Raw genomic sequence first — 11,905 nt, 5'->3', positions numbered from 1 at the left:
CCACTTCCGGGCGTGGCATGCCGCGTATACCATGCGCTAAATGGCCATTTGTATATATCATGAAATAATCTTAATAACAATAGGTACTTTCTATATCTTTTGAAACCCTTGGATAAAATTGTACATAAACAGTTTATTCGGGTACACCCGAATAAAAAAAACGAACGTAGGTATAATTCCCTAAGACATTCATGGGATCTAACCACCACCACGGAATAAAACGATCATGATTACCTATGATTAAATATTGTAGGTACATATAGTAGGTACTTCTGTAAATTGACATTTACTTTATTTTTGAACAAAAATTACATAGTACATTCAATACATGATTATTTACTGATTAACTTGTATATTTATTTTACCATTGTGATAGTAAATCGAAATCAGTTAGTCTTTGCATAACGAAACCGCGTTTTTTTGTTTTCTTTTTTTCTGTTTCCTTTTCTTCTTTTCCTGCTTGTTCCGCTTTTTTTGCTTTTTTCGTTTTTTTTGCATCGCCGTCCTTCATTTTCTCGATTTCACATTCCATATCGAAGGGACATTGGTCAGCTGGATAGATGGGCATCATTATAACAGGTACGTAATTAGATGGCTTGCCCCCACCTGCTTTCTGAAAAATATATAATATTGTATATATATCCTCGGAATATAATATATCTAAAATCGAATTAGATGTGGACTTTTTAAATGACGATGATCAAGTAATAACCTGGTTTTCAGCAGCACATTGAACACAGTAGCTCTGAGCGGCTGACAGAGCCTGGGAATTGGTTAAATGCTGCACAACAGCTCTCAGGCGTTCTTCGTCAAGATTACCAGGCTTGGCATTTTCCCATTTCCCGTCTGGATTCATTTGTACCATGACTGGAGCAGTCATGCCCAACGCGTCGAAACCTGGCTTGGCGAGAGGCCTGAAATTAAAATATTACATTTTATTTTCTGAAGTTAACAAGTGCTTTACAATGAGTAGAGGGTTTAGCCTGAGGACAGAGATGCGTGGAAGAAGTTGAGGTGGGCTTTTGCCCTGTAAGACGTACCGTAGTGTAAGTTTTTGGCATCTTGTGATGGTTGCTCATAATAAATATTATATTGAATTATTATTGATAACTTGGGTTAAAGTAAAACTTGGGTTAATAATGAATAGAGGGAATCAGTATGGTTTTCTTTTATTTACATCACCTACTTACCTATTAGATATATCACTGTAAATTTGAAAACACAATATAAATATACATAGCACATAAATGTAAAAAGAATCTTTTAGAGCCATACTGCACAAACTTCCTAACACTGGAATATCTGATACTCTTCTGAATAAATATTGGATCAATGTTATAGTGACCTAATATCGGAGGTCATGACGAAATATTACGAGAAGAGCCGACCCCAAAATTAACTGGGATACGGCTAGACTCAGGAAAGAGAACGCCTATAAAATCTAGCGGACCTGCGCCCAGGACTATAATATAAGCGCTGTCTAGAAAGACATTACTCATCCAATAACTAGATGGCGCTGATGAACTAGTCGTATCCAAAATGAGATTTAAACATTTCCGCTACTTATCTCAGGAAATATAGGAATCGGCAAGAGATGCATTGTAAAATCGAACACGCGATGAGGAATAAAATACATTAACGCTCTGTCCTTTTTCTTCTCGTGTAACTAGGTAGATCGTAATAAAGCAGAATGAAAAGAAACATATTACGATGTCAAAAGATTTGAGGCAAAGAAAACCATAGATATTGTTATATATCGTTTTAATACAGAACAATTACTAGAAATAAATAAATAGACTTTCGCAGTTATAAGTATGGATTACATAAACATAAGCAGTACGGTATTATTCATATATGTTATAGATCATAAAAGTTACGTTAATATTACCTTATTATTAGTGAATAGTTTTACCAAAAATTCTTTAGCTGCCTTTTGATCTTTGGGACAAAGTAACAGAGTATTATATTTTTGCGTCTTACTATAATAAATTGTACTTGATTCAACTTGAGATCAAAAGTCTTGATAAAATCTCTGCTTCTTAGCTGGCGTGAGAGGTATCTTGAATTGAAAGCATAAACATGTTTAAAGACTATTACATTTTGTGACTTGCCTAACAACTCTGTTACTGTGTCCTCATTAAGAAGAAAAGTTAAATTAAAAGTACTTATAGAAGATAAAATATACAATGGCCACTTATCCCATGAAGAGATCTCTTCCAGATACTTAATCCCTTCCAGATACTATTTTAGTAAGATAAGTCTGACTGATGATGGAGAAAGGCATATAATGATATACGTAAAAATCAATAGAATTATTAAAACTATGTTTTGTTATATAATATTTCAACTTAACATCATAATACTTACACATTTGCAAGTTTAGATAAAAGTTCCTTGTCTGCCATATTGATAGATTATTAATTGATTTGTTTTCAATTGAATCAACAACTTACATAAAATAGATTTTTTATAAATTAAAATGTTTTTGTTCTTTCCACAAAAATTTTGGATCAATTTTGATTTAAATATGACATGACAATTTAAACTAATTTTGAAGGAAAAAAAAAAAATACAAATCATAATGAGGTTTTACTTGATAACCATAAAGATGGCCAATAGCAAGATACACAGATATACTTAAGAACATTTTAATGTTCATATATAACCAACATCTATAGAAAACAACGGAGCACAACGGAGCTACAACGTCGCAACAAAGTACGACTGAGCAATGAGTCGTAGTACGCACGCCCAAGTAACGCCGCAACCGCAAATACAACTAACTTGGTGTTGTTTGACTCCTAATTACGATTAAAAGTAGTTGACTAAACTTTTAGTTTTAATGTAACTAATTACTTAATTAGTTACATTAAAAGTAAACAATAACACTAATTAAGTACTCTAGATTTTTCACGTTATTTAGATTTGTCTCATTGAACAATTTTTATAACATCAATGTATATAATTTAGAGTACTTTCGATTAACAGATATAAGAAATGTTCTTATAAAGATTCTATTGTAGTTTTAAAACCACAATTAGAAACAAAAAAAAAATGGAAGTAAAAAGGGTAATAAAATATTTATTTTTGTAAAATATAAAAACTCTACTGTGAATCTCCACACCCCATCAAAAAAAGGTCGGCGCTATAAAAATAAGGAAATGTTCTCGACTTGTCTATGGTTTTGGGCTTAGATCCGTTTGGCTTTCCACATGGATCAAAGATTTAACCCCTTATCCAAAATCTTTGACATGGGTAAACGAAAAAAAACTCTATGGTATTCTTATACAAAAATAAGGTAGATGGCGTTACTGAGCTCGATTGATATTTAAACTATTCGCTCCTAGAGGTCACCCTATATTCGTTTGTGTGATGTCAGGATGATTTGTGCTCAAAATATCGTCGCCGCGCCGAAATGCTATTTATCTGTTTTTGACGAAATAATATTAATTGTGCGATACTGGGTAAATTATAATATTAACTTTCTTCAGTAAGATTACTGAATCACCCTAACTATTAATAGATGGCGCTAGTAGACTTTCATTTCCATTGCATTGTCATGAAATTTAATGTTATTTTCTTGCATACGTACATACATCATTCGATCAAAATAACGCAATTTTAAATATAAATCGGACTCAGTGTGATAGCATCATTTTATACTTATTTTTGTTAATGGGGATCCTGATGAACAGATGAGTTCACGAGGATCCCCTGGGGGATCGAGTTAGGGAATCCTGGTGGACTAAACGATAGGTACTTATCCTACATGGGGCAAGACTACTATTTTGCGTTCATGGAATTAATTCAACAATTGGGTAGTTATCTACTCAATCCTCTGCCTGGAATTTGGCAGATTCGGCAAACGTTGCTGGTTTTTCACTGCGCCGCGATAAATAAAAGCACACAACGCAGTGTTTACGCATCGCCTGCGTTGCGACTTTTCAAATTGCGGCCTAGCTGTGAAAGCGAAACAGACTGACAGACAGACTTTTTTATGTTGCGCTCTATATCTATGGAATAAAACAATTATCAGGGTTTAATATCTTTTTAATCAATAAAAGCAACATTACAATGTACGCTTGTTCGTTATCACTTTAAAATTTAATGCGACGTCAATAATGGGATTCCAGCGAATCGGACGTGGGGAAACAAACACAGGAAAAACTGTTTTTATTATTGCATGTATTTCCCTATAACTCGTCGGGAATTTGTCCAGATTTACGAAAGATTTTCTCTCGAAACGTTTCATGATATTGATTCTATCATTTAAATTCCAACTTCGTGGATTTCCAGCCGGATATAAAAGAAAAATAGCTAATAATATTGTTACCAACGTGCGAAGTTTAGAGTCATTTGAAATTGGAATGACAGCTGATTTAAAATAAAAAATAAACGGTATTCTACCACTGCGACAGTAAATCAAAATCGGTGTGTCTACTCAGTAACCACGGTTTTGGCTTGTTCATCGGTCCTCCTCCTTTCTTGGGTCCTCCGCCCTTTTGTTCGTCTGTAGTTTTCTTACACGAGTGCCAGATAAATCTGAAAATAAAAATGAAAATAAAAATTTCATACTTTTTTCCCCAATCAATGCAGCTGATGCTCAAATAAAACAACAATGAACTATGTTGAGGATAGATTTAAGCATATCGCAAGGATTCGTGCTTTTATTTTCTTTGTTATATTAACTATTGTTTGTATATTCTTTGTTTAGAGGTTTGATAAATCATTATTTACATGCGAAGGCTCGCATAAATGGCTGAATGTTTCTAACAATGTATATTTATAACGGAAGTTTGGCTGTAGGCCTTCCAAATAAAAAAAATATCGTTCAGATTCGATCGATCCGATCTTAATACAGCCGACAATTTCGCGCTCGACGACATACGAAAAGTTTTAACACTTGAGAGATATATCTTTGTAGGACTTTCTAGAGGTTTAACTTACTATCTTTGTAGGACTTTCTAGAGGTTTAACTTACTAAGTATTTAAGTGTAAAAATATGTATAAGTACATGTTTCCCTCTTCGACTACACGTTTGGAAATAAGTTCGCAAGCAAATTCACAAATGTAAAAGTTCGACCGGTCGACGAACATTTTAGTCTGTCACTTTGGCCTGGTATCTTACCCCGTTAAGGGGCGGCAAAGTTTGAATTACCTACTAGCGGTAATTGTTTTTAATCCGCCACTGCATTGAAAAAGACAGTCTATGATGTACGTACAGAATCGCAACCAATGCATTTTTATATCATTTGTTATTGCACTCATTTTTTATCAACATTTAAGCAAATATGTAACAAAATTTATGCAAATTTGGGTTATATATGCATGCATATAAAATATCGTGTTTATGTGTGCATGATTTAAAAAAAAAAGTTTTAAAAATAATTTAAAAGTGGAAACTGAAATTAAAAAATCAGAGTTCCAAGAATGCTATATTATTTCCTCATTGACAAAGAATTTTATTAAACATTCCGACAAGAGTGGCCTTTGGGCGCGCGCTAAATTCTATCTAGCTAGTCTAGTCATACAAAGCGCTTGATATTAATTAAGTAATTAGCTGTGAAAATTAAATAATTACAATTTAATGCACCAAAAGCATTTTCTCAAAATCGGATCATCGAATGGGTATATCGCGGTTGTCATAATTGACCGTCCGAACCTCCATTGCTTAAAAATTAATTTAATTTTCAGCAAATGCAAAAAGGCAAAAGCCTATTTTGCGTGTATTTCAACAATGATGGTATTTTTTTTATTGTTTTTTTTTTCTAGCGAATGGAAAAATATATTTTTTAAATTTTTATTAAAATGTACACCTAATGGTGGTAATACTTTTTATTTTGTATTTTTTTGTGTGGAATTTCATATTGTTTCATTTAATTCAGGCCCGGTTTTGCATGGCTCCATCTTCGGAAATACCTACTGTTTAAATAACAGTGAAAACTGTATCAAAATCCCGATAACGTTTAAGCTTAGAAATAGAAACAGACACAGAGAACGTCTTTCTTTTATACCATGCACGGATAGTAATTATTTTATTTTATAACTAGTTTCGCCCCGGGGCTCCGCTCCTGTGGGAATTTCGGGATAAAAGATAGCCTAAATTTCGCATTTATAATACTAGTGGTTCGTCGCGAACGTAGACCTCGCGAACTTTCAAAATCGACTTAAACGAATATTTCAAAATCGACTTAAACGATTTTGATGCCCATTTAGGTACACACACGTCTTACATAGCTTTTAAATTTCGTCAAAACTCGACAACGATTCGAATGTTCTCAACATCGCGTTACAAACATACATACATACAAAAAATGTATTTAAAAAAAAATATGTATATACATACAAAAAAATTATTTTTGCACCAAGTCGATTTGTATACCACGCTCGCTCGGGTCAATTGGTAGGATGCGGTCGCTGAAGCTTACCTCGGTGTTCTAATAGTTTGGTTGTGGACCGGACACTGGAACTCCCAGTCGGGCAACTGGAGAATGTAGATTATTTCCTCATTTTCATCAGCTTCCTTTTTCTTCTCCGACTCCGATTTGGCGTACGGCTGTGTAAAATATCTTTCAATTAACAGACAACACTTTAATACAGCCAACGTGACAAAGTGAATAAAACCTACAAAGTTGAATCACATAACTTAATAAATAGCTTGCACGTTGTTTCTTTATTATATATTTTGTAAAGATAATATACAAGTAATTCATAATAATAAAATTGACAAACATGCAAAATGAAACATACAACAAATACAAATTGAAATCTAGCCAATGATAACATTATAACCCGCTCCTTAGCGTCTCCGGTGCAAAGGTGTCTAAAACACTAGACGCGTTTACCGCGCTGTAATCCTGTGGCTATTCTTTGCACCAGAAATAAGCCAGAGGGGCGTCACCGGATTTAGTAAATAATATTATACTATGTTGATTGGCCTTTGACACGCGACTCCGTTTGAAGACACTTTTTTTCGGGCAAAAGTCTTCATATTGAAGCTATACGATAATTGTGAAAACAATATATATTCGTGAATTAAACCGTTGAGGAGATCGCTCGTCGGGAGTCTGAATGCTTATCATAAATGCATTGTCACACATTCCAGTCTTATTCGTGTTAAGTTTGCTTTTGTAAAATGTTTTGTTTGGTGTGTGTATGCAATAAAGCTTAAATTCTATTGTGAGTGCAAGCGGAAGTATAAATGAACTTAATTTAACTAATTAATTAATTTAACTTTCAACATTTGATCATAGTCAGACAGAGTAGCAAACGAGACAGGAAAAATTGAATAAATGCTTGTAACATTTTTTTTTTTACAAAAATGATATTTTTGCCACAAGCTTCCATTGTTGTCAGAGAGATCTTGTGGCATTTTCATTTATTGCGAGCCGATCTTGGTATGCTTGGATGCACCATCAGGTCATGCTTATCATAATGGAAACTGAAGCGACGTGGGAAATATCAACTCTGTATGGCAACTGGAAGTAGGAGAAATCAATCTTGCAAGATTTGATTACAGAAGGACAAGCAAACATCGAGAAAGGTGAAACTAAATCAAATCTTGCAAAAATAAAAGGTGACATACGAAGATGCTCGGCGCCGATATGGCTTCGCTAGGATCAAGAGCGCCGTCCAGAATTTGCTGGTTAATCTTGTACTTCCTGGCCAGGTTGAAGTTTTGCGAATCCTCTTGAGTCATGGGAAACGTGATCAGGGGACGTCTGGATGAGAACAGAAAAAAAATCAACAATCGTTATCAGTTCTGTTTGCTGATAGCTGACAGATGTCAAATGCGACCTGTTAAATTGGTCCTACCTTTAAGTCAAATCGTGGACGTTTACAGCAGTTACCTGAAGGGGTCCAAGTACTGCGGCCTGGGTCCCAATTTAAAGTTCTTCTTGATGTAATCCTCGTCGAGGAACTGAAAGCCGCCACTACTCCCGCCTGAGGAAGCAGCGGACGCCGAGGCGGGCCGCGGTTGCCCCGGGCCCGACTTGCCGGGGGCGCCCCCATCGCGGGGCACGAGACAGATCAGGGGCAAGCTAGAGCTCGGCGCGCCGGCTGCACCGCCGGCACATGTGCAACAACTGTGCAAGAGAAAATAATTATTGCATAAATACATATAGGTATATTCACGGCACTTTACGTATTAAAATGTTGCTGAAGTTTAAACGGCGTCTTAACGCTTCAGTCTGGCTGAATCTACGGTGACAGCAAGGTAGGTTAAAAGTCTGTGAATAATATATATTGTTGTGTTTAAAGCGCAAGTTTAAAAACACTAAGATTAGGCATAAAGAAATTTGGTGTTATTTACCACGACTCTTAAAAGGTAATAAGGTACCTTTGGTCGATTATTAATTATGCGTACTTCTGTAATTTGCAACACAAAAACCACTCAGATCAAAAATAAAAACTAAACCTATAAACGGGTAAACTACCTTATTAGATAGATTACCCGTACACTTACGGGTAACCTATCTAATAAGGTAGTTACCCGTAAACTTACGGGTAACCTATCTAATAAGGTAGTTACCCGTAAACTTACGGGTAACCTATCTAATAAGGTAGTTTACCCGTGGGACGTCGCATATATTTAGCAACGTGACATGGCGCGGTATTCGTTTTCCATCTGGAAGGCTTGTCAATTGTATTAATAATAGCAATTAATAAAAGTATTAATAATAGCAATCACTATTATTATAAAGAGGAAGGCGTTAGTGAGTTTGTGTGTTTGAGGCGGTTAATCTCCGAAACAACCGAACCGATTTCAAAAATTCTTTCACCATTGCAAAGGTACATTATCCAAGATTGCTATAGGCCATATTTTATTTCAAAATTCCCACGGGAGCGAAGCCCCGGGAAACATCTAGTACTGTAATAAAAGTGATGATTTCCAGATTCGTCTACAAGAGTAGATTTAGAATTAACATTACTTAACTGTACCGATTGATTAAATTTTAAATTAAAGAAACGAAGTGAAACTAATATATATTTTACAAATCAACCCCAAGCGGAGAGGTGCGGAAAATGGTTAATATATTATGTAGTTGTTATTCGCTTAATAATGTTTACCTTGCCATTTTCACTAGAAAATTTTGCTTTTCGTAGATCTAAAGTCACGTCTTTAGATTATTACGAAGGCCGGGCCATTTTTTTTAGTTTTATTAATTTTTTTTTCACTTAAAAATGACCTACATTGTTAGTTTTTGATAGAAAAGTGATATTAATTTTTTTTTATGAATTGATTGACGTCCCTTGACTGTCGTGATTTTCGGATTATTTTTGGATTTCTTGTTTAATTTTTTTCAGCTAGTGTTTTTGAAAAGCAAGGAGGTGTAGTGCAGTGGATTTTTAAAACTGTGGTGTATGGTTCACGCCCTGAAATTTCACCTTTACATATCGTGCGAGGCGATGAAGCCTAAGATGACGAAGAAGAAAAACATTTAAAATAATAATGAATCTCAAAATTACTTTAAGCTCTGTTCCATGGAATTAGTAGGTACTCCGTACATGAAGTACTTACTAAATCCATGCTCTGTTCACTTATACGCATGAAAAGCATAATCCATCTTCGGCAGTCGGCCAAATCCAGGGCTGAACAGATCTATTAAAAAATATTCACACGACGGCGACTGCAACCTGCTATAATCCTCCGACTTCAAAATGGAGACTAAGAGTCGTATTGACTGCACCAAACAGAGGGTATTTAGCAAATATACGGCTTATTACTCTACCCATCAGTATTAAAATCTACTTTAAGTTGAAGACTGTAAGGTCGAAATTAAATTTTGTCGGGGGGGCCCACGCCGCGTGGCAGTCACGTGACTGGGTACAAAACCGACTGTGTCGGTGTTTAAAGAGTACATGCTAACAGACGAAGCCCTGGGGTAAGGATTTATTGCTTTCTGAGAATTTTCGTGTGCATTTTTACCCTACTCCGGGAAAGAAGGTTGTGTTTTTTTTAAATATTTTCCACCTTGTAATTTGTGGGCAGTTATTTTTTCAAAAGAAGCCGAAGTTTGAATATGGAAGCGAAGAGACCACTCGATAATTGAGGCAATAGCGTTGCTCGTCAGATACAAATTTGAATAATATATTTATTTTATTGTCCAGATAGTCTCGATACATTTTCTATTCTTCAGGTCTAAAAGTTCGGTATCCTATATTACACGTAAATAAATCGTATTTCAAATAAGTTTATTGTGAAACTTTTCTTATATCAATAGAATTCCTACTTATTTACTGGTTCAGTAGATACTGTCGCGTTCCTGTGCACCAGAGTATTTTCTATTGAAAATCCTGAACGTGATACTTCGTATGAGCACATAGAGCTAACAGCGCGTAGATATGTATTGTAACTTATTTATTCTGCTAACGTTTTTTAGGGGTCACTTTTTATCGCATCAACTATTTTGTCTTATTGTTCTTTACTTATTGCATAACGATTTTGGCATACAATATTTTGGCGTAACCATAGATTTTTGGCATACGGGTAAATGTGGCATAATTAACTTTTAGGTTAGGTTAGTTATGGTTCAAATTGTTATGTGTAAACCATTATGCGTAAGAACGTTATGTTTAAAAATCATTATGCCATAGTACAGTGTGCTGTGTTACATTATGGCTTAATTTTTATTTTTATATAGACCCTTAATTTTATTTTCATTTATCCTTTATAGGGTAAACGTCAAAGGCTGTGAAATAAAAAGGTTTTAGCTATTTTCAGAAAAGTTAAAAAGCATAAATAACTTCATTTACAGAGGCTGAGAACAAAGAAGTTGTCAATTGTTCAATTAAAATGTGATTAAATGGTTGGTTATATTTAAATTTGTGTTTATGCATTTGATTTCGCATTAAGAAAATTACAAAAAAAAAGCATTAACATTTATGCAATAAGAAAAATACCTTTTTCTTCGTTTATTTTTTTAATAAAATAATTTACATATTTCATTCATTAAAATATCAGAGGACTCGGCATCTAATCGATTCTATGTGAGACGCAGCGAACCTATCACATTGCGCCATTGTGACGTAACGACAACCACACTTCAATGTGATTGGTTCGCTGCGTTCGAAAATTGAAACTTAAAAAAAAAAAAGATGAACTATCTCCATTATCCTAATTGTCTAAACAACATTGCCGCCTCTACGCTCACTCAGTCTGTTCGCAAGTCACCTTCAGAATTTGTTTACAACATGTAGGAAAACTCGAAAGTGTTTCGAATGTTGAATTCTATCAGAATGCCTTCCGAGAATCTCCCCTCTAAATGCGGAGTTATATTTGACAGTCTTGAAAACTTTTTGATCTGTTTAACTGCTATTTGTTCTTCTCATTTAATGATAATGCTCGGTGCTTGGAAGTGTATGATTTTCGCGTCAACGATTTGGGTCTTCAGGATACCGTTATTAGTGATAAGTACCTATTTTTGGTTCTGAATAAAAATAAATGAGCAGTTTTATTTATTTCCGTATTTCTTTTATTATTTTTGCGACTCCAGGGCGTTGACTTTAGCCCTGTTTAGGAATAAAGTCGTGAAGATCTATCTATATATTTCAAGATCTGTAATACAATATATTACGAAACGGATTTTATTAATGTGTATTGTACTTAGTCAAGAACTCATCTTAGGTGCACTAAAAAGCTATTTGTGATTGAAAAATAATTACCTTATACTTTTAATCTGTTTGTACATAATGGCATCCAATCGGACCCTGGGCTCCAACCTGGGTTGAGGGATAAACCGTAAGGGAATACGCCCAGATGAGGGAGAAAGTCATTAACATGTACCTTGAAAACATTACTTATTACTTCTATAGGGCAATCGCGTAAAAATAACTCTTTCGACAAGACGGTCGTATATAACCAGCAATCAACGAGTATATTTATGTCCGTCTTTAATGAAAA

The 11,905-nt window shown here is 34.8% G+C and overlaps 2 protein-coding genes across 3 annotated transcripts; both read right to left on the bottom strand.

Moving 5' to 3' along the window:
• Positions 1-270: 270 nt before the first annotated feature.
• LOC128682955 (uncharacterized) lies at positions 271-2,544 on the bottom strand. Of its 2 annotated transcripts, none has more exons than XM_053768042.2 (3): positions 2,368-2,544; positions 713-914; positions 271-613 (listed from the first exon to the last, which is right to left on the bottom strand). In XM_053768042.2, the coding sequence occupies exons 1-3, from the start codon at positions 2,403-2,405 to the stop codon at positions 362-364; spliced, it is 492 nt and encodes a 163-aa protein (XP_053624017.1). In that variant the 5' UTR covers positions 2,406-2,544; the 3' UTR covers positions 271-361. The 2 variants fall into 2 exon arrangements, with proteins under 2 accessions (XP_053624017.1, XP_053624016.1); XM_053768041.2 differs by lacking the exon at positions 2,368-2,544 and adding an exon at positions 1,191-1,414.
• A 1,503-nt stretch (positions 2,545-4,047) lies between these two features.
• Positions 4,048-9,256, bottom strand: LOC128683286 (uncharacterized). Its single transcript, XM_053768737.2, has 5 exons — positions 9,073-9,256; positions 7,851-8,087; positions 7,586-7,721; positions 6,429-6,556; positions 4,048-4,542 (listed from the first exon to the last, which is right to left on the bottom strand). The coding sequence occupies exons 1-5, from the start codon at positions 9,078-9,080 to the stop codon at positions 4,404-4,406; spliced, it is 648 nt and encodes a 215-aa protein (XP_053624712.1). The 5' UTR covers positions 9,081-9,256; the 3' UTR covers positions 4,048-4,403.
• Between the last annotated feature and the right edge of the window lie 2,649 nt (positions 9,257-11,905).

Source organism: Plodia interpunctella, chromosome Z (genome assembly GCF_027563975.2).
Source record: "Plodia interpunctella isolate USDA-ARS_2022_Savannah chromosome Z, ilPloInte3.2, whole genome shotgun sequence".
Classification (NCBI taxonomy): Eukaryota; Metazoa; Arthropoda; class Insecta; order Lepidoptera; family Pyralidae; genus Plodia; species Plodia interpunctella.
This window is presented reverse-complemented; position numbering and strand designations above follow the sequence as displayed.